Source organism: Bufo gargarizans, unplaced genomic scaffold, assembly GCF_014858855.1.
Source record: "Bufo gargarizans isolate SCDJY-AF-19 unplaced genomic scaffold, ASM1485885v1 fragScaff_scaffold_107_pilon, whole genome shotgun sequence".
In the NCBI taxonomy this organism is placed as follows: Eukaryota; Metazoa; Chordata; class Amphibia; order Anura; family Bufonidae; genus Bufo; species Bufo gargarizans.
The window spans coordinates 79,538-102,082 of record NW_025334055.1 but is presented as its reverse complement, the minus strand read 5'-3'; the positions used below and the strand labels follow the sequence as shown (position 1 = coordinate 102,082).

The window sequence follows — 22,545 nt, the reverse complement described above, 5'->3', positions numbered from 1 at the left end:
GGACTGAGAATGTAACGGAACGCCCCTGCTTATAACGACGACCTCCGCCTGGCGGAGAGAAGCTGTCTCTGTATGTCTCGTCAGTCCTGTGCGGTCTCCTGTGAGACACGCTCACCTCTCGAGGAGGAACGGATAAAGCTGCAGCATTTATTATAGGGACAAAGGAGGAAACTTTCCTCAGGGCGCAGTAGACTATCCCCGTGTAGCAGCTCACACCCCCCAACCTGACGGGGCCCCTGCTTCATGGAGCCCTAATAAAGCAGTCACTAGTAACATCAGGCTGGGATGTGTTCATTCAGCTTACACCTTGTGTCACCCACCCACAGCCTTACCCCGAACCGCCACCGCCAACCGCAGCGAAGTCACCCGTTTATAGTACACAGCTCCTAGGCAGACCTGGGCAGCACCCCTGGGGTGTGTCACACACGGCAGGTGTGCTGCAGATTGTGGAGTCACCCAGCCCTAAAGAGGGACCCATATAAGCAATGGTCAGAGACCCCTGAGGAAGCTGGCTGCTCCAGCGACACGCGGGGGGTTATCCCTCTGCACCATGTCCACCTACCTCTACATTTGATGAGTATTTGCACCATATTTATTATAGATCATGAATCTTGCACTCCTTTGGCGGCTTATTGGTGTCCCTATTTAGGACTGGGTGACTACAGGTAGGTGAGGAGGACGTACTGTCGGCCCTAACACAAGGACTCATTTTTGGCTTTGTGTTTCTACATAAAGGATAGATTTTGAATATCCGGACGTGCAGCCTTTGTATACGGCTCGCACTCGGAGGTTTCTATTTGGTGTGGCCCCCCGACTCCATCTTTAGCTAGATCCCTTTAACTGATCGTGACTACACAACGGCCTTTTATTTATACTTGGGGGGGGGGGTTCTGGGAGAACAGCCGTGACAGCCAATCCTCAGGACGGGCCATCGATATCGGTGGGGTCTGCCTCCCAGGACCCCTCAGCCGCGGTGCTCCGGTGAGCGTTCCGCCTCGTCCTAGACCACGTGACGTTCAGTGGTCACAAGGCCATTACATGCTCAGTCTCACTCCAGGGAACGGCCCTGGGCTGCAGTAACAGGCTGCGTCCAGAGGGCGGCGGTGTGCTCGGTGAAGAGGCCGCGACCCTCACCGCAGAGGTGCCGGGCGTCTGACCTCCACCGATCAGATACTGATCCCGAGGATTAGCTGTCAATACTGGACCTCCAGAAAATCCATTTAACCTATAATATGTTCAGTACTCCGGTCACATCCACAGCAGCGCTCACCATTCTGCTCTTACATCAAGTCTTACACTCCGGTCACATCCACAGCTGCGCTCACCATTCTGCTCGTACATCAAGTCTTATACTCCGGTCACATCCACAGCTGCGCTCACCATTCTGCTCTTACATCAAGTCTTACACTCCAGTCACATCCACAGCTGCGCTCACCATTCTGCTCTTACATCAAGTCTTACACTCCGGTCACATCCACAGCTCCTGCATCTGGTATTAAACCCCAGTCACAAATTTGTACATGAAACAAGCAACCCAGCAGGACACACTCTCTATACAGCTGCACTATGAATGCAGCTCCAGATGAGCTGAACCTCGTCTTACTCTGCAGTCCCAAGTCAAGAATAACATGATATAAAGCTAGGACTGCATGGCCTCAGGTCACATACATGTCACGTGTGCGGCTCGTCTACGAGTTAGACTGAATCCAGCCGTGATGGTTGCGTCGCTGTGTGTGTGTGTGTGTGTGTGTGTGTGTGTGCAGGTCACATACATGTCACGTGTGCGGCTCGTCTACGAGTTAGACTGAATCCAGCCGTGATCATCAGCACGTGGTCCAGCCTGCTGTCCACCCTGACCACCATAGGACGATGGTCGAGGACATCCCACCTGCCCAGGATAAGGAGACGGCACAGACACCAACCAATCAAAACCAAGAATTTCATTGGAATTATGGAGAAGCTGGTGAGTCCAGGAGCCACATGGTGGCCCCGGGGAGGACGGGAATGTTCACAGAGAAAGTCCCTCTTCAATGTCTCTTCTTCTTCTTCTTCTTGTCGGCTGCAGAGCTGACGTTCCAGTAGTAAAGAACTTGAGCAAATATCAGTCCATTACATGCAGAGGCCACAGCACTTGTGAGGGACAAGAGGGGGTCTCCAGTCTCCTGCAGGGGGAACAGAGAGGAAAGAAGCATAACCTCTGATCACACCATGCCTACAACATACGACTCATAGTGACATCACCACAGGGGTCAACAGCAGAAGTATGGGAAGCGCCCCCTGCGGCAGCGAGACACGGGGCACAGCACACAGCCCCCAGGCGGCAGCGAGACACGGGGCACAGCACACAGCCCCCCTGCCGCAGCGAGACACGGGGCACAGCACACAGCCCCCCTGCCGCAGCGAGACACGGGGCACAGCACACAGCCCCCCTGCCGCAGCGAGACACGGGGCACAGCACACAGCCCCCCTGCCGCAGCGAGACACGGGGCACAGCACACAGCCCCCCTGCCGCAGCGAGACACGGGGCACAGCACACAGCCCCCCTGCCGCAGCGAGACACGGGGCACAGCACACAGCCCCCCTGCCGCAGCGAGACACGGGGCACAGCACACAGCCCCCCTGCCGCAGCGAGACACGGGGCACAGCACACAGCCCCCCTGCCGCAGCGAGACACGGGGCACAGCACACAGCCCCCCTGCCGCAGCGAGACACGGGGCACAGCACACAGCCCCCCTGCCGCAGCGAGACACGGGGCACAGCACACAGCCCCCCTGCCGCAGCGAGACACGGGGCACAGCACACAGCCCCCCTGCCGCAGCGAGACACGGGGCACAGCACACAGCCCCCCTGCCGCAGCGAGACACGGGGCACAGCACACAGCCCCCTGCCGCAGCGAGACACGGGGCACAGCACACAGCCCCCCTGCCGCAGCGAGACGCGGGCACAGCACACAGCCCCCTGCCGCAGCGAGACACGGGCACAGCACACAGCCCCCCTGCCGCAGCGAGACACGGGCACAGCACACAGCCCCCCTGCCGCAGCGAGACACGGGCACAGCACACAGCCCCCCTGCCGCAGCGAGACACGGGCACAGCACACAGCCCCCCTGCCGCAGCGAGACACGGGCACAGCACACAGCCCCCCTGCAGGCAGCGAGACACGGGCACAGCACACAGCCCCCCTGCAGGCAGCGAGACACGGGCACAGCACACAGCCCCCCTGCAGGCAGCGAGACACGGGCACAGCACACAGCCCCCCTGCCGCAGCGAGACACGGGCACAGCACACAGCCCCCCTGCAGGCAGCGAGACACGGGCACAGCACACAGCCCCCCTGCAGGCAGCGAGACACGGGCACAGCACACAGCCCCCCTGCCGCAGCGAGACACGGGCACAGCACACAGCCCCCCTGCCGCAGCGAGACACGGGCACAGCACACAGCCCCCCTGCAGGCAGCGAGACACGGGCACAGCACACAGCCCCCCTGCAGGCAGCGAGACACGGGCACAGCACACAGCCCCCCTGCAGGCAGCGAGACACGGGCACAGCACACAGCCCCCCTGCCGCAGCGAGACACGGGCACAGCACACAGCCCCCCTGCAGGCAGCGAGACACGGGCACAGCACACAGCCCCCCTGCAGGCAGCGAGACACGGGCACAGCACACAGCCCCCTGCCGCAGCGAGACACGGGCACAGCACACAGCCCCCCTGCAGGCAGCGAGACACGGGCACAGCACACAGCCCCCCTGCAGGCAGCGAGACACGGGCACAGCACACAGCCCCCCTGCAGGCACCGAGACACGGGCACAGCACACAGCCCCCCTGCAGGCAGCGAGACACGGGCACAGTACACAGCCCCCCTGCAGGCAGCGAGACACGGGCACAGTACACTGCCCCCCTGCAGGCAGCGAGACACGGGCACAGCACACTGCCCCCCTGCAGGCAGCGAGACACGGGCACAGCACACAGCCCCCCTGCAGGCAGCGAGACACGGGCACAGCACACAGCCCCCCTGCAGGCACCGAGACACGGGCACAGCACACAGCCCCCCTGCAGGCAGCGAGACACGGGCACAGTACACAGCCCCCCTGCAGGCAGCGAGACACGGGCACAGTACACTGCCCCCCTGCAGGCAGCGAGACACGGGCACAGTACACTGCCCCCCTGCAGGCAGCGAGACACGGGCACAGCACACAGCCCCCCTGCGGCAGCGAGACACGGGCACAGCACACAGCCCCCCTGCGGCAGCGAGACACGGGCACAGCACACAGCCCCCCTGCCGCAGCGAGACACGGGGCACAGTACACAGCCCCCCTGCCGCAGCGAGACACGGGCACAGTACACAGCCCCCCTGCCGCAGCGAGACACGGGCACAGTACACAGCCCCTGCCGCCACACCAAGACATTTCATTCCTTACCTGAATTGAAGTGAATATTCGGGCCAAAGAGCCCAGGAATAAGAGTGCGACCGTCACCGCTGACAACTGCCCGGTGTGACCATTCTTATAGTTCGTTATGGCTTGTATGAGCTACAGAGAAAAGACACCATTACATAAAGAACCAGAGCCTGCCCCTCCTCCTGCAGGGTGATACAGACAGAAGAGAGCTATGAGCCTGCCCCTCCTCCTGCAGGGTGATACAGACAGAAGAGAGCTATGAGCCTGCCCCTCCTCCTACAGGGTGATACAGACAGAAGAGAGCTATGAGCCTGCCCCTCCTCCTGCAGGGTGATACAGACAGAAGAGAGCTATGAGCCTGCCCCTCCTCCTGCAGGGTGATACAGACAGAAGAGAGCTATGAGCCTGCCCCTCCCCCTGCAGGGTGATACAGACAGGGGAGAGCTATGAGCCTGCCCCTCCCCCTGCAGGGTGATACAGACAGAAGAGAGCTATGAGCCTGCCCCTCCCCCTGCAGGGTGATACAGACAGGGGAGAGCTATGAGCCTGCCCCTCCCCCTGCAGGGTGATACAGACAGGGGAGAGCTATGAGCCTGCCCCTCCCCCTGCAGGGTGATACAGACAGAAGAGAGCTATGAGCCTGCCCCTCCTCCTGCAGGGTGATACAGACAGAGAAGAGCTATGAGCCTGCCCCTCCTCCTGCAGGGTGATACAGACAGAAGAGAGCTATGAGCCTGCCCCTCCTCCTACAGGGTGATACAGACAGTACAGAGCTATGAGCCTGCCCCTCCTCCTGCAGGGTGATACAGACAGAAGAGAGCTATGAGCCTGCCCCTCCTCCTGCAGGGTGATACAGACAGTACAGAGCTATGAGCCTGCCCCTCCTCCTGCAGGGTGATACAGACAGAAGAGAGCTATGAGCCTGCCCCTCCCCCTGCAGGGTGATACAGACAGAAGAGAGCTATGAGCCTGCCCCTCCTCCTGCAGGGTGACACAGGCAGACAGGTGCTAGGAGCCTGCCCCTCCTCCTGCAGGGTGACACGGGCAGACAGGGCTATACACATCCCTCACCCTGCTGAAGACCACGGCTGGAATGTTGGCTGCCTGGAGCCCGGTGATGACGGCCATGGGTATCAGAGGAGACAGGAGGACGGCGATGACAGAGAAGTAGACAGCAAGGAAGAGAACACCTGGGAACAGAGAACAGGATTTAACACGGGAGGCGGCAGAGCCGCCGCCAACCACGGGAGGAGCGCCAGGGCTGAGGCGCAGGGGCTCTTACCCAGCGCTGTGCGTCCTCCGAGATGCTGGATGAGGAATCCAATAATCAGCGTCTGAATCATGAGGAAGAGAACCTCACCCCAAGCGCTGCGAGAGAAAGAGGGTGAGCACTCATGTACTACTACCACCAGCAGAGCCCTGTGGACGGAGGATGCAGCTCACCTGAAGGGGAAGCCGTGGGTGAAGCTGTACACCATGGTGCTCGACAGCGCCAGTAACTCCAGGAGAATGGACTTGAAGCTGAGGCCCTCCGCTGTGCCCGAGCGCACAATCTTGACAATCTGCGGCACTTTCACTGTATGATGAGGAGGACCATGTCAAAGGGTGGCAGAGGAGGAGGACCATGTCAAAGGGTGGCAGAGGAGGAGGACCATGTCAAAGGGTGGCAGAGGAGGAGGACCATGTCAAAGGGTGGCAGAGGAGGAGGACCATGTCAAAGGGTGGCAGAGGAGGAGGACCATGTCAAAGGGTGGCAGAGGAGGAGGTCCATGTCAAAGGGTGGCAGAGGAGGATGTCACCACACATCTACATACAGCATGCAAATCAGTACTGAGACTGCAGCAGACAGGGCGGGGGCATTCAAGATGGTGGCACCCAGGAGACACAGCAGGAGATATTTTACAAGTGGGGGGCCCAAAATTCAGCAACACTAAAATCGGAGATCTCTGCTTGCTGCCAGTGAACAGTGTAATGTTCATTTAGGCCTCATGCACACGACCGTTGTGTGCATCCGTGGCCGTTGTGCCGTTTTCCGTTTTTTTTCGCGGACCCATTGACTTTCAATGGGTCCGTGGAAAAATCGGAAAATGCACCGTTTTGCAGCCGAGGCCGTGATCCGTGTATCCTGTCCGTCAAAAAAATATGACCTGTCCTATTTTTTTGACGGACAACGGTTCACGGACCCATTCAAGTCAATGGGTCCGTGAAAGAACACGGATGCACACAAGATTGGCATCCGTGTCCGTGATCCGTGGCCGTAGGTTGCTTTCATACAGACGGATCCGAAGATCCGTCTGCATAAAAGCTTTTTCTGATCTAAGTTTTCACTTTGTGAAAACTCATTTCCGACAGTATATTCTAACACAGAGGCGTTCCCATGGTGATGGGGACGCTTCTAGTTAGAATACACTGCAAACTTGGTACAAGACTGCCCCCTGCTGCCTGGCACCACCCGATCTCTTACAGGGGGATATGATAGCACAATTAACCTCTTCAGGTGCGGCACCTAAAGGGGTTAATTGTACTATCATATTCTCCTGTAAGAGATCAGGGCTGCCAGGCAGCAGGGGGCAGACCCCCCCCTCCCCAGTTTGAATATCGTTGGTGGCACAGTGTGTGCCCATCGCCCCCCCCTTCCTCCCTCTATAGTTAAAAATCGTTGGTGGCACAGTGTGTGCCCATCGCCCCCCCCCCTTCCTCCCTCTATAGTTAAAAATCGTTGGTGGCACAGTGTGTGCCCATCGCCCCCCCCTTCCTCCCTCTATAGTTAAAAATCGTTGGTGGCACAGTGTGTGCCCATCGCCCCCCCTTCCTCCCTCTATAGTTAAAAATCGTTGGTGGCACAGTGTGTGCCCATCGCCCCCCCTTCCTCCCTCTATAGTTAAAAATCGTTGGTGGCACAGTGTGTGCCCATCGCCCCCCCCCCCCCCTTCCTCCCTCTATAGTTAAAAATCATACTTACCTGCTTGCTGCTGCGATGTCTGTGACCGGCCGGGAGCTCCTCCTACTGGTAAGTGACAGTTCTTTAGCAATGCACCGCACAGACCTTTCACTTACCAGTAGGAGGAGCTCCCGGCTGGTCACAGACATCGCAGCAGCAGGCAGGTAAGTATGAATCTTCTACAATTGTACTATTGCTAAGTAACCATGGCAACCAGGGATGCAGTAGCTTCCTGGTTGCCATGGTTACCGATCGGAGCCCCAGCGATTAAACTGGGACTCCGATCGGAACTCCGCTGCCACCAATGATGGGGGGGGGGGGGGGATGGAGGGGGGCGATGGTGGGCGCACACTGTGCCACCAATGATTTTTAACTATAGAGGGAGGAAGGGGGGGGGGGGGGGGGCCCATGGGCACACACTGTGCCACCAACGATTTTTAACTATAGCGGGAGGAAGGGGGGGGGCGAAGGGCACACACTGTGCCACCAACGATATTCAAACTGGGGAGGGGGGGGTCTGCCCCCTGCTGCCTGGCAGCCCTGATCTCTTACAGGAGAATATGATAGTACAATTAACCCCTTTAGGTGCCGCACCTGAAGAGGTTAATTGTGCTATCATATCCCCCTGTAAGAGATCGGGTGGTGCCAGGCAGCAGGGGGCAGTCTTGTACCAAGTTTGCAGTGTATTCTAACCTGAAGCGTCCCCATCACCATGGGAACGCCTCTGTGTTAGAATATACTGTCGGAAATGAGTTTCACGAAGTAGCTCATATCCGACAGTATATTCTAACGTAGAGGCGTTCCCATGTTGATGGGGACGCTTCAAGTTATGTTCGGGTGTCCGCCTGGCCGTGCGGAGGCAAGCGGATCCGTCCAGACTTATAATGTAAGTCAATGGGGACGGATCCGTTTGAAGATGACACACTGTGGCTCAATTTTCAAACGGATCCGTCCCCATTGCCTTGCATTGTAATTCAGGACGGATCCGTTTGGCTCCGCACGGCCAGGCGGACGCCAAAACGACTTTTTTTTCATGTCCGTGGATCCTCCAAAAATCAAGGAAGACCCACGGACGAAAAAACGGTCACGGATCACGGACCCCGTTTTTTTCGGACCGTGTAAAAAAACGTTCGTGTGCAGGAGGCCTTACAGTCTGGAAACCAATCTGGACCTAATCCTGCGCTCACAGCTGAGGGTTTAACTTCCGTGTATACAGAACGTTGACCACAGCACTGCCCCTTCAGAGGCTTCGGTGAGTGCGCGTCACCTAAATTGGTCCCCCTCCACCAGTGAGAGCGATGATACTATGACAAGCACCACGGCAGAGCGTCTCCACAGCTTGATAAAGGGCTCCCACCAAAGAGCTCGAAACGTTGCACTGATGAATATGTTGCACTGAAAAGCACTTTTCTACCACTGGTGTTGAAAAACAAGAATGGAATAAAAAAGCAGTGATGTGAATTCTATGGTGTCCCGTCTCCTACTATACAGCACAGCTGAGGGTTTGCTACAATTAGATCTTGCACTGACACATTGTGACAAACCATCAGGAGGGAGAAGTACACTGGTGGTGTATCTGTGACGGGTCACCCCTCACCCATAGAGATCTCACAGCGCCCTGTCCTGCTCCGCCAGTCTCAGGGTATCAGAGGCAATGAGGCACCCCCCACATACTCATCGCACAAGGACTTACCTAGGATGGAGCCAATGATGATCCCAATCCCCAAGACCTTACTGAGCAGAACTTTCAGACATTCAACTGTAAGACAGAAACAAGATGTCTCAGGATTTATCACCATCCCGAGCCATGAGGGAAAGGGTATATGGGTGCACATCTCCTCATACAACAGGGGTGGGTGCAGGTATATACAGGAGGGGCTAGGTGTCCCTCACACTGGGGTGCAGGTATATACAGGAGGGGGTAGGTGTCCCTCACACTGGGGTGCAGGTATATACAGGAGGGGGTAGGTGTCCCTCACACTGGGGTGCAGGTATATACAGGAGGGGGTAGGTGTCCCTCACACTGGGGTGCAGGTATATACAGGAGGGGGTAGGTGTCCCTCACACTGGGGTGCAGGTATATACAGGAGGGGGTAGGTGTCCCTCACACTGGGGTGCAGGTATATACAGGAGGGGGTAGGTGTCCCTCACACTGGGGTGCAGGTATATACAGGAGGGGGTAGGAGTCCCTCACACTGGGTGCAGGTATATACAGGAGGGGTATGAGTCCCTCACACTGGGTGCAGGTATATACAGGAGGGGTATGAGTCCCTCACACTGGGTGCAGGTATATACAGGAGGGGGTATGAGTCCCTCACACTGGGTGCAGGTATATACAGGAGGGGGTAGGAGTCCCTCACACTGGGTGCAGGTATATACAGGAGGGGGTAGGAGTCCCTCACACTGGGTGCAGGTATATACAGGAGGGGGTAGGAGTCCCTCACACTGGGTGCAGGTATATACAGGAGGGGGTAGGAGTCCCTCACACTGGGTGCAGGTATATACAGGAGGGGGTAGGAGTCCCTCACACTGGGTGCAGGTATATACAGGAGGGGGTAGGAGTCCCTCACACTGGGTGCAGGTATATACAGGAGGGGGTAGGAGTCCCTCACACTGGGGTGCAGGTATATACAGGAGGGGGTAGGAGTCCCTCACACTGGGGTGCAGGTATATACAGGAGGGGGTAGGAGTCCCTCACACTGGGGTGCAGGTATATACAGGAGGGGGTAGGAGTCCCTCACACTGGGTGCAGGTATATACAGGAGGGGGTAGGAGTCCCTCACACTGGGTGCAGGTATATACAGGAGGGGGTAGGTGTCCCTCACACTGGGTGCAGGTATATACAGGAGGGGGTAGGAGTCCCTCACACTGGGTGCAGGTATATACAGGAGGGGGTAGGAGTCCCTCACACTGGGTGCAGGTATATACAGGAGGGGTATGAGTCCCTCACACTGGGTGCAGGTATATACAGGAGGGGTATGAGTCCCTCACACTGGGTGCAGGTATATACAGGAGGGGTATGAGTCCCTCACACTGGGTGCAGGTATATACAGGAGGGGTATGAGTCCCTCACACTGGGTGCAGGTATATACAGGAGGGGTATGAGTCCCTCACACTGGGTGCAGGTATATACAGGAGGGGTATGAGTCCCTCACACTGGGTGCAGGTATATACAGGAGGGGTATGAGTCCCTCACACTGGGTGCAGGTATATACAGGAGGGGTATGAGTCCCTCACACTGGGTGCAGGTATATACAGGAGGGGGTAGGAGTCCCTCACACTGGGTGCAGGTATATACAGGAGGGGGTAGGAGTCCCTCACACTGGGTGCAGGTATATACAGGAGGGGGTAGGAGTCCCTCACACTGGGTGCAGGAACATACAGGAGGGGTAGGAGTCCCTCACACTGGGTGCAGGTATATACAGGAGGGGGTAGGAGTCCCTCACACTGGGTGCAGGTATATACAGGAGGGGGTAGGAGTCCCTCACACTGGGTGCAGGTATATACAGGAGGGGGTAGGAGTCCCTCACACTGGGGTGCAGGTATATACAGGAGGGGGTAGGAGTCCCTCACACTGGGGTGCAGGTATATACAGGAGGGGGTAGGAGTCCCTCACACTGGGTGCAGGTATATACAGGAGGGGGTAGGAGTCCCTCACACTGGGTGCAGGTATATACAGGAGGGGGTAGGAGTCCCTCACACTGGGTGCAGGTATATACAGGAGGGGGTAGGTGTCCCTCACACTGGGTGCAGGTATATACAGGAGGGGGTAGGAGTCCCTCACACTGGGTGCAGGTATATACAGGAGGGGGTAGGAGTCCCTCACACTGGGTGCAGGTATATACAGGAGGGGGTAGGTGTCCCTCACACTGGGTGCAGGTATATACAGGAGGGGGTAGGAGTCCCTCACACTGGGTGCAGGTATATACAGGAGGGGGTAGGTGTCCCTCACACTGGGTGCAGGTATATACAGGAGGGGGTAGGAGTCCCTCACACTGGGTGCAGGTATATACAGGAGGGGGTAGGTGTCCCTCACACTGGGTGCAGGTATATACAGGAGGGGGTAGGTGTCCCTCACACTGGGTGCAGGTATATACAGGAGGGGGTAGGAGTCCCTCACACTGGGTGCAGGTACATACAGAAGGGGTATGAGTCCCTCACACTGGGTGCAGGTATATACAGGAGGGGGTAGGTGTCCCTCACACTGGGTGCAGGTATATACAGGAGGGGGTAGGAGTCCCTCACACTGGGTGCAGGTATATACAGGAGGGGGTAGGTGTCCCTCACACTGGGTGCAGGTATATACAGGAGGGGGTAGGTGTCCCTCACACTGGGTGCAGGTATATACAGGAGGGGGTAGGAGTCCCTCACACTGGGTGCAGGTACATACAGAAGGGGTATGAGTCCCTCACACTGGGTGCAGGTATATACAGTAGGGGTAGGTGTCCCTCACACTGGGTGCAGGTATATACAGGAGGGGGTAGGTGTCCCTCACACTGGGTGCAGGTATATACAGGAGGGGGTAGGAGTCCCTCACACTGGGTGCAGGTATATACAGGAGGGGGTAGGTGTCCCTCACACTGGGTGCAGGTATATACAGGAGGGGGTAGGAGTCCCTCACACTGGGTGCAGGTATATACAGGAGGGGGTAGGAGTCCCTCACACTGGGTGCAGGTCCCTTATCAGAGTCTGACAGACAACAGAGGGGGATGTTCCTTCTGAGTTTCGGGATGCGCTGCTAACGAATACTAACAGATAAGATGCTGCAGAAACTCTTTAATCATTAGAATCCTGTTAGTACGGTGCGGAAGTATTGCCTTTTATGAATAACCAATCCAATCATTAGTTTCGCTTTCCACCCCTTTGGTGATGGCCCGATCTGTGGTGTTCTACAATGTCTGCTTGTGAGGAATAGAGGAGAATCTGATTCAGCAGTGTCCGTGTCAGCTCTCCGAGCGCTCAGAACCAAAACATCAATTAGGGGCCCGACAATCATAGAAGCGGGGGTTTGCCCCAACAAAACTTAGCACCTCACGTGGGGCTCAACTAAGAGACACTTCATTGATCTCCCGACAACATGGATAATCCGGACATACATGAAAGACAGCGCTGCAAGGTAAGAGACTCTCACATCTTATCTGTGCCTCCCTGACCGCTTGTCTGGTTCGAGGGTCCATATAAAGTCCTTTTACAGTCGAGTCCATAGCAATAAAGAACCTTGAAAGTTGAAAATGCCTATGATTGTTGGGTGTAGTTTCTGATTATGAGTAACTTTGATTGATGAGGTTTTTGGTCTGGATTTAGGAGTCACAGTTTACATTTTGTTCTTTTCTGTGTTTGGAAAATTGCAGAACATTATAGAAAGGGAAATCTTAGTAACAGAGTACACTAGGTGATATAGTGGGGAAGCTCTGTATACACTGAGGCTCAGTAACAGTACACTAGGTGATATAGTGGGAAAGCTCTGTATACACTGAGGCTCAGTAACAGTACACTAGGTGATATAGTGGTGAAGCTCTGTATACACTGAGGCTCAGTAACAGTACACTAGGTGATATAGTGGGGAAGCTCTGTATACACTGAGGCTCAGTAACAGTACACTAGGTGATATAGTGGTGAAGCTCTGTATACACTGAGGCTCAGTAACAGTACACTAGGTGATATAGTGGGGAAGCTCTGTATACACTGAGGCTCAGTAACAGTACACTAGGTGATATAGTGGGGAAGCTCTGTATACACTGAGGCTCAGTAACAGTACACTAGGTGATATAGTGGGGACACTGAGGCTCAGTACAGAGTACACTAGGTGATATAGTGGTGAAGCTCTGTATACACTGAGGCTCAGTAACAGTACACTAGGTGATATAGTGGGAAAGCTCTGTATACACTGAGGCTCAGTAACAGTACACTAGGTGATATAGTGGTGAAGCTCTGTATACACTGAGGCTCAGTAACAGTACACTAGGTGATATAGTGGGAAAGCTCTGTATACACTGAGGCTCAGTAACAGTACACTAGGTGATATAGTGGGGAAGCTCTGTATACACTGAGGCTCAGTAACAGTACACTAGGTGATATAGTGGGGAAGCTCTGTATACACTGAGGCTCAGTAACAGTACACTAGGTGATATAGTGGTGAAGCTCTGTATACACTGAGGCTCAGTAACAGTACACTAGGTGATATAGTGGGGAAGCTCTGTATACACTGAGGCTCAGTAACAGTACACTAGGTGATATAGTGGGGAAGCTCTGTATACACTGAGGCTCAGTAACAGTACACTAGGTGATATAGTGGTGAAGCTCTGTATACACTGAGGCTCAGTAACAGTACACTAGGTGATATAGTGGGGAAGCTCTGTATACACTGAGGCTCAGTAACAGTACACTAGGTGATATAGTGGGGAAGCTCTGTATACACTGAGGCTCAGTAACAGTACACTAGGTGATATAGTGGGAAAGCTCTGTATACACTGAGGCTCAGTAACAGTACACTAGGTGATATAGTGGGGAAGCTCTGTATACACTGAGGCTCAGTAACAGTACACTAGGTGATATAGTGGGGACACTGAGGCTCAGTACAGAGTACACTAGGTGATATAGTGGTGAAGCTCTGTATACACTGAGGCTCAGTAACAGTACACTAGGTGATATAGTGGGGAAGCTCTGTATACACTGAGGCTCAGTAACAGTACACTAGGTGATATAGTGGGGAAGCTCTGTATACACTGAGGCTCAGTAACAGTACACTAGGTGATATAGTGGGGAAGCTCTGTATACACTGAGGCTCAGTAACAGTACACCAAGTGATATAGTGGGGAAGCTCTGAGGAAACTGGTTAGCTGGCGAAACATGTCGGGGGACAGTCATTGAGGGTGTTTTAGAGCAGGGGAGTAGCCGCAATAAGTGTACTCAGCCTAACACAAGTGTACTCAGCATAAGAATAGGAGGGAGTCTGGAGCCAGCGCGCAGCCTCCAGCCCCTTCTTGAATTACAGTCCAGATAGTGAACGGAGTATAAATTGATCCATTAACAAAAAATAGGCAACACAACTGAGCATTTTTAAATGGTTAGATTTAATGTCAGTAATAATGATTCAGCTGTACGTCAAGATAAGGCAAAAACAGTCTTCGGACTATAGGCAGATTCTGAAGACAATGAGACTTGCTGTGGGGCGACTATATCTCTTACTTTTCCTCCAGCAGAACGGGTGTAAAGCCTCAAAGCAGAAGCTGCAGTTTAGTAAAGACAAGGTTGTGTTTCTAGGACACGGCCTCTCCCATGGAGCTCGCCATCTAACCCCAGAAAGAAAGGATACAAGCGCCCAAAGGAGCACAAAGCCTCCGGGTGTTTTGGGGACGGTGTCATACCGTCGCCCCTGGATTAGACATGCCTCCATGTTAATGCAGCCTCTGTATGATTGTCTGTCACCTGACAGAAGAGGCAGGGAATAATTTCCATACGAAGCTGTGCATAACCTCCGCCCCAGCCCTGGCCATTCCAAAATATGACAAGGAATTTCACCTGTTCTGTTTAGAAATGCAGGGTCACAGCGCGGCTGTACTGACTCAGAAACATGGTGACTTCAGCCAGATTAGACCCTGTCACCAGAGGCGCCCCCTCCTGTGTCAGGGTGGTAGTGCAGGCCATGATAGAAAAGCCTCTGACACTATATTAGACTACACGGTGACTGTACAAACACCCCATGACATACAGGGCATATTAACACAGGTTTAGCCTCAGCATATTTCTATGACCAGGCAGCTCAGACTCCAGTGTGCACTCCTCATGCCGCTAACATTTCCTTCACAAGGTGTACTACTCTGAATCCTGCTACTTTGTTACCAATCACAGATTCAGAAAAAGGGGAAGGGGCATAGAAGGTACGGGCAGCCTCCTAAATGACATGATGGAACATGACCCCCGTGACTGTGTACAAATAATGTCCATGAAAAACCCCTGATAACCCTGAATTTGAGTATTTTGTAGCTGGAAGCAGGTTGATGGGAGAGGATGGCCGGTTCCACACTGGATATGCAGTGGTCCCACAGCATGAGGTAGGGATAGCTGAACCACAGCCACCTCACATGTCAGCGCAAGAGGCGCAGCTGGAGACACTCACTGAGGCGTGGACATTGGCCAAGAGGAAGAAGGTGAACATCTACACGGACTCAAGGTATGCTTTTGGTATTGCACATGACTATGGACACATATGGCGGGCTAGAGACTTTCTAACATCAGCAGGCCAGCCAATTAAAGATAAAGACTCTGTACTTGAACTTATGAACTCTCTGTGATTACCAGAGGAGGTCGCTATTCTTAAGATAAAGGCTCATACAAGATGTACCACGGTGGAAGCAGAAGCCAATGATCGAGCAGACAAGGCAGCCAAACTAGCTGCACTCCAGCCACCCCAGTGAGAGCCTCAAGACCTGAGGACATCTCATTAAGTACATTTCAAAGAATGCTCGAACAAGCCCCTCCTGAGGAAAAAGAACTTTGGGCAAAACAAGGAGCCAAACCTGATGAACATGGAATTTGTAGAATAAAGGACACAATGTGTCTACCCCCGTCTTCTATACCCAACTATAACTCAGGAGGCCCACTCACCTATCAAAAGGTGCCATGGTAAGTGTGGTCAATGCAGGGTTGATTGCTCCAGGATTTTCTACAGCAGCCGCTCGGTTTGTACAAGGATGTATGGTCTGTGCATTGAACAAAGTGGTGAAGACTCCAAGCAAGCACACCCCCCCCCCCCCCCCCAGGCCACTTTACCCGTTCTAGAGACTGCAGATAGGCAGTTGTATATAGTCTAAGGCTACTTTCACACTTGCAGCAGAGTGATCCGGCAAGCAGTTCCCTCGCTGGCAATCTGCATGCAAACGGACAGCATTTGTAGAAGGATCCGGATGCAACCAGATCAGTCTTATAAATGCACTGCAAGAACGGAATAGTGTCTCCGGATGTCATCCGGAGAAACGGATCCATTATATATATTTTTTCCACATTTTTTACCAGTCTGCGCATGCACAGACCGGAATGACGGATCCGGCATTGCGGTATAAATAATCCGGCACTAATAAATTTCAATGTAAATTAATGCCGAATCCAGCTTTTCGGCAACTAATCCGGAATTTTGGACAGAGATAATACTGCAGCATGTCCAAAACAATGTTTAGTTACTGAACTGAAGACATCCTGAGCTGATTTCTCTCCATTCAGAATGCATGGGGATAAAACTGATCAGTTCTTTTCCAGTATTGAGCCCCTAGGACGGAACTCAGTGAGGGGAAAAGAAAATTGCCAGTGTGAAAGTATCCTAAGGTAGGAGTATCGGAATTTGTCCTTGTGTGTCTTGATCTCTTTAGCAAAGCAGCTGGTCAGTGAGCTGGTGTGCAGGCATGGTGTCCCTGAAGTTACTGAATCAGACAGGGGTTCCCACTTCACAGGAGAACATTGAGGGAAGTGATGCAGGCTTTAGGGGGTCACCCAAGCTTTCCATGCAGCATACCATCCCCAAAGCAGCGGCTGCATTGAGCGCCTAAATGGCACGCTCAAATTGCAAATTCAGGAAGCCATGTAGGAAACTCAGTGGTCTCGGCCAGAGTATTTGCCTTTAGCCTTATACTCAGTCAGGACCACTCCAAAGAGAAAGACAGTATTATCCCCATTTGAGATTCTGTTTGGAATCGTGTATCCAGATTAGGATTGTATTTCCCCACAACAGTTGCAAATAAACTATGATGGCCTAACAAGCTACATGCGGGCCCTCACAAAGAGGCTTAAGCACACCCATAAACAAGTGCTTGCTTCCCTTCCAGATCCAGTAGAAGGAACACACAGTATGCAACCAGGAGACATGTGAGGAGAGGCCTGGATCCCAGATTTGATGGTCCTTTCTAAGTCCTGTTGAATACTGCCATTTAGGCGCTCAACACAGCCACTGCTTTGGGGATGGTATGATGCATGGAAAGCTTGGGAGACCCCTAAAGCCTGCATCACTTCCCTCATTACTTCTCCTGTGTAGTGGGAACCCCCGTCTGATTCAATAACTTCAGGGACACCATACCTGCACACCAGCTCACTGACCAGCTTCTTTGCATTTGCTACTGGGATGGCTTCCGGCCACCCTGAAAAGAGATCAACACATACGACGACAAATTCCTATACTCCTACCTTAGGAAGTTGTATACAGTCTATCTGCAGTCTCTGAAACGGGTAAAGTGGCCTGGGGGTCTGCTCGCTTGGAGTCTTCACCACTTGACCGGGATTGTTCAATGCACAGACCATACATCCTTGTACAAACCGAGCGGCTGCTGTAGAAAATCCTGGAGCAACCCACCCTGCATTGACCACACTTACCATGGCATTTTTTGATAGGTGAGTGGGCCTACTGAGCCATAGCTGGGTATAGAGGACGGGGTAGACACATTGTGTCCTTGATTCTCCAAATTCCATGTTCATCAGGTTTGGCTCCTTGTTTTGCCCAAAGTTCTTTTTCCCCTGGAGGGCCTTGTTCGAGCATTCTTTGAAATGTACGTACAGAAATGTCCTCAGGTCTCGAGGCTCTCACTGGGGTGGCGTCAGCATTTAGTGGCTGGAGTGCAGCTTGTTTGGCTGCCTTGTCTGCTCGATCATTGCCTTTTGCTTCCACCCTGGTACATCTTGTGTGAGCCTTTATCTTAATAATAGCAACCTCCTCTGGTAATCAGAGTTCATAAGTTCAAGTACAGAGTCTTTATCTTTAATTGGCCGGCCTGCTGATGTTAGAAAGTCTCTAGCCGCCATATGGGCCCATAGTCATGTGCAATACCAAAAGCGTACCTCGAGTCCATGTAGATGTTCACCTTCTTCCCCTTGGCCAATGTTCACGCCTCAGTGAGTGCCTCCATATGCGCCTCTTGCGCTGACATGTGAGGTGCCTCTTGCGCTGACATGTGAGGTGGCCGTGGTTCAGCTATCCCTACCTCATGCTGTGTGACCACTGCATATCCAGTGTGAAACCGGCCGTCCTCTCCAATCAACCTGCTTTCATCTACAAAATACTCAAAAAACAGGGTTATCAGGGGGTTTTCATGGACATGATTAACTCCTGACGTTTCTTGTTGCATTATTTGTACACAGTCACGGGGGGTCATGTTCCATCATGTCATTTAGGAGGCTGCCTGTACCTTCTATGCCCCTTCCCCCATTTCTGAATCTGCGATTGGTAACAAAGTAGCAGGATTCAGAGTAGTACACCTTGTGAAGGAAATGTTAGCGGCATGAGGAGTGCACACTGGAGTCTGAGCTGCCTGGTCATAGAAATATGCTGAGGCTAAACCTGTGTTAATATGCCCTGTATGTCATGGGGTGTTTGTACAGTCACCGTGTAGTCTAATATAGTGTCAGAGGCTTTTTCTATCATTGCCTGCGCTGCCGCCCTGACACGGGAGGGGGCGCCTCTGGCGACAGGATCTAATCTGGCTGAAAAGTACACCGCTGGCGGTCACCATGTTTCTGAGTCAGTACAGCCGCGCTGTGACCCTGCATTTCTGAACAGAACAGGTGAAATTCCTCGTCATATTTTGGAATACCCAGGGCTGGGGCCGAGGTTATGCACAGCATCAATGTATGGAAATTATTCATTGCCTCTTCTGTCAGGTGACAGACAATCATACAGAGGCTGCATTAACATGGAGGCATATCTAATCCAGGGGCGACAGTATGACACCAGCCCCAAAAACACCCGGAGGCTTTGTGCTCCTATGGGCGCTTGTATCCTTTCTTTCTGGGGTTAGATGGCGAGCTCCATGGGAGAGGCAGTGTCCTAGAAATACAACCTTGTCTTTACTAAACTGCAGCTTCTGCTTCGAGGCTTTACACCCGTTCTGCTGGAGGAAAAGTAAGAGATAGTCGCCCCACAGCAAGTCTCACTGTCTTCAGCACACAGGAGCAAGTCATCCACGTGTTGTAACAGGAGCACTGAGCCGGCGGTGCTCAGTCTGTAAGGACAGATGGCAGAGCCCGTGTATACGTGGTCGGGGAGTTTGTAAAACTGTCACCTTGTTAACTTCTCTAAGATCATGAACCATCCTGTAACTGACAGGCTGTCCCTTAACTGGTTTCTTCTTTATTGGGAACAGCGGGGTATTAGCAGGAGATACTGTTTTTATCAATACACCGGCCTGGAGAAAAGCATCAATCTGACTGGCCCCTGCTATCTCCTGGGCATGACTGAGGGGGTACTGCTTCACTCGAGGGGGCCGACATCCTGGCTTAAGATGCACAGTGACCGGAGACACCGGGAGTTTCCCTATGTCTGTTTTTGATGTTGCCCATAAAGCCTTCGATACCACCGCACCTGAGGGGTTAACTGCCGCTGATCGCAGCTCCCTGTCAGAGGCAGGGTGCCGGCTATGTTATTCTGCTGCCTCCTATATTAAAAGTTAAAGACGAACTTTCATGGGTCCCGGACTTTGTTAAGTAGCGGCGCCCAGGGATCTCCCTGCACTTACTATTATTCGTGGGCACCACTCCGTTCGCCCGTTGTGGCCCCCATTACCATCTCCTGCTCCATATGCAAATTACTACTATCGGAGCAATGGGCAGGAGACATCAGCTTCTCTCCTGGGCGTTCCTTCTCCATGTTGGGCGCCAGGTTTTGTTGGGGCAAAACCCCCACCTCTATGACTGTCCGGGTTTTAAATAAAGTTTTCTTGAGGAGCGCTCGAAGAGCGGACACAGACACACTGCTCAATTATTTTATAACACCACCAAAGGGGTGCAAAACGAAACTAATGATTTGATCGGTTATTCATAAAAGGCAATACTTCCGCACCATACTAACAGGATTTTAATAATTTGAGTGTTTGCAGGTACACACGGGAGGGCTAGGTTTCCCTTTAGGGCTCTTTCACACTTGCGTTCTTTTCTTCCGGCATAGAGCCCTGACGACGGAACTCTATGCCGGAAGAATCCTGATCAGGATTATCCTAATGCATTCTGAATGGAGAGAAATCCGTTCAGGATGCATCAGGATGTCTTCAGTTCCGGACCGGAACGTTTTTTGGCCGGAGAAAATACCGTAGCATGCTGCGCTTTTTGCTCCGGCCAAAAATCCTGAAGACTTGCCGCAAGGCCGGATCCGGAATAATAGCCCATTGAAAGGCATTGATCCGGATCCGGCCTTAAGCTAAACGTCGTTTCGGCGCATTGCCGGATCCGACGTTTAGCTTTTTCTCAATGGTTACCATGGCTGCCGGGACGCTAAAGTCCTGGCAGCCATGGTAAAGTGTAGCGGGGAGCAGCATACTTACTGTCTGTGCGGCCCCCGGGGCGCTCCAGAGTGACGTCAGGGCGCCCCACGCGCATGGATCACGTGATCACATGGCACGTCACCTGACGTCATTCTGGAGCGCCCCGGGAGCCGCACGGGCTGTAAGTATACCGCTCCCCACTACTACTATGGCAACCGGGACTTTAATAGCGTCCCGGCTGCCATAGTAACACTGAACGCATTTTAAATGACGGATCCGTCTTCAAATGCTTTCAGTTCACTTGCGTTTTTCCGGATCCGGCGTGTAATTCTGGCAAGTGGAGTACACGCCAGATCCGGACAATGCAAGTGTGAAAGAGGGCTAACACTGGGTGCAGGTATATACAGGAGGGCTAGGTTTCCCTTACACTGGGGTGCAGGTACATACAGGAGGGGTAGGTGTCCCTTACACTGGGGTGCAGGTACATACAGGAGGGCTAGGTTTCCCTTACACTGGGGTGCAGGTACATACAGGAGGGGTAGTTTTCCCTCACACTGGGGTGCAGGTATATACAGGAGGGGTAGGTGTCCCTTACACTGGGTGCAGGTACATACAGGAGAGGTAGGTGTCCCTCACACTGGGGTGCAGGTACATACAGGAGGGGTAGGTGTCCCTCACACTGGGGTGCAGGTACATACAGGAGCGTAGGTTTCCCTTACACTGGGTGCAGGTACATACAGGAGCGTAGGTTTCCCTTACACTGGGTGCAGGTACATACAGGAGGGGTAGGTTTCCCTTACACTGGGTGCAGGTACATACAGGAGGGGTAGGTGTCCCTTACACTGGGTGCAGGTACATACAGGAGAGGTAGGTTTCCCTTACACTGGGTGCAGGTACATACAGGAGGGGTAGGTTTCCCTTACACTGGGTGCAGGTACATACAGGAGAGGTAGGTTTCCCTTACACTGGGTGCAGGTACATACAGGAGGGGTAGGTTTCCCTTACACTGGGTGCAGGTACATACAGGAGGGGTAGGTGTCCCTCACACTGGGTGCCGGTACATACAGGAGGGGTAGGTGTCCCTTACACTGGGTGCAGGTACATACAGGAGAGGTAGGTTTCCCTTACACTGGGGTGCAGGTACATACAGGAGGGGTAGGTTTCCCTTACACTGGGTGCAGGTACATACAGGAGGGGTAGGTGTCCCTCACACTGGGTGCAGGTACATACAGGAGGGGTAGGTTTCCCTTACACTGGGGTGCAGGTACATACAGGAGGGGTAGGTTTCCCTTACACTGGGTGCAGGTACATACAGGAGGGGTAGGTGTCCCTCACACTGGGGTGCAGGTACATACAGGAGGGGTAGGTTTCCCTTACACTGGGTGCAGGTACATACAGGAGGGGTAGGTTTCCCTTACACTGGGTGCAGGTACATACAGGAGGGGTAGGTTTCCCTTACACTGGGTGCAGTGCATAGTGGGTGATCTGGAATATACCATTCAGCTGGGCGGGGGGGGGGGGGTTATACCGTGAAGCAGGTTGTAGTTGAGGAAGAACTCATCATGGCAGCGCTCAGGGAGAATCCCCGGGACCAGCAGTCCCCGTATCGTGTCCATTCCGTCAAGTATGGATCAGCCGGTGGGCTTCTCACTTCCTGAAATATCTGTCACAGAGGTGACGTCACATCCGTCAGCCTCGGACAGCCATATTGAGTGAGGTATTTGAATTTCCGCTACAGCAGTCCTGAAGACACACTGCCCTTACTGCCCATGCGCGCAGCTATCCTAAGGCGAGCAAACACCGGAGACACCGGAATATCAGAAGGGTGGAAATCACGGACCAACTGCGGTTCCCTGACTGAGGTAGCAGGACGCTCTTGTGAGGAAAAGGCGGGAAAGTACGCGACGCGCTGGCCACGCCCCTTTAAAACAACGCCTCCGATCGTGGGCGGGAAAAGCGTGTTAATTTGTGAA

At 53.5% G+C, this 22,545-nt stretch overlaps 1 protein-coding gene across 1 annotated transcript; it reads right to left on the bottom strand.

Annotated features, from left to right (window-relative positions):
• Nucleotides 1-1,925: 1,925 nt before the first annotated feature.
• Nucleotides 1,926-22,340, bottom strand: MPDU1 (mannose-P-dolichol utilization defect 1). Its single transcript, XM_044272836.1, has 7 exons — nucleotides 22,101-22,340; nucleotides 9,031-9,096; nucleotides 5,840-5,972; nucleotides 5,679-5,764; nucleotides 5,468-5,586; nucleotides 4,418-4,528; nucleotides 1,926-2,162 (listed from the first exon to the last, which is right to left on the bottom strand). Exons 1-7 carry the CDS (start codon nucleotides 22,186-22,188, stop codon nucleotides 2,028-2,030), a joined length of 738 nt encoding a protein of 245 aa, XP_044128771.1. The 5' UTR covers nucleotides 22,189-22,340; the 3' UTR covers nucleotides 1,926-2,027.
• Between the last annotated feature and the right edge of the window lie 205 nt (nucleotides 22,341-22,545).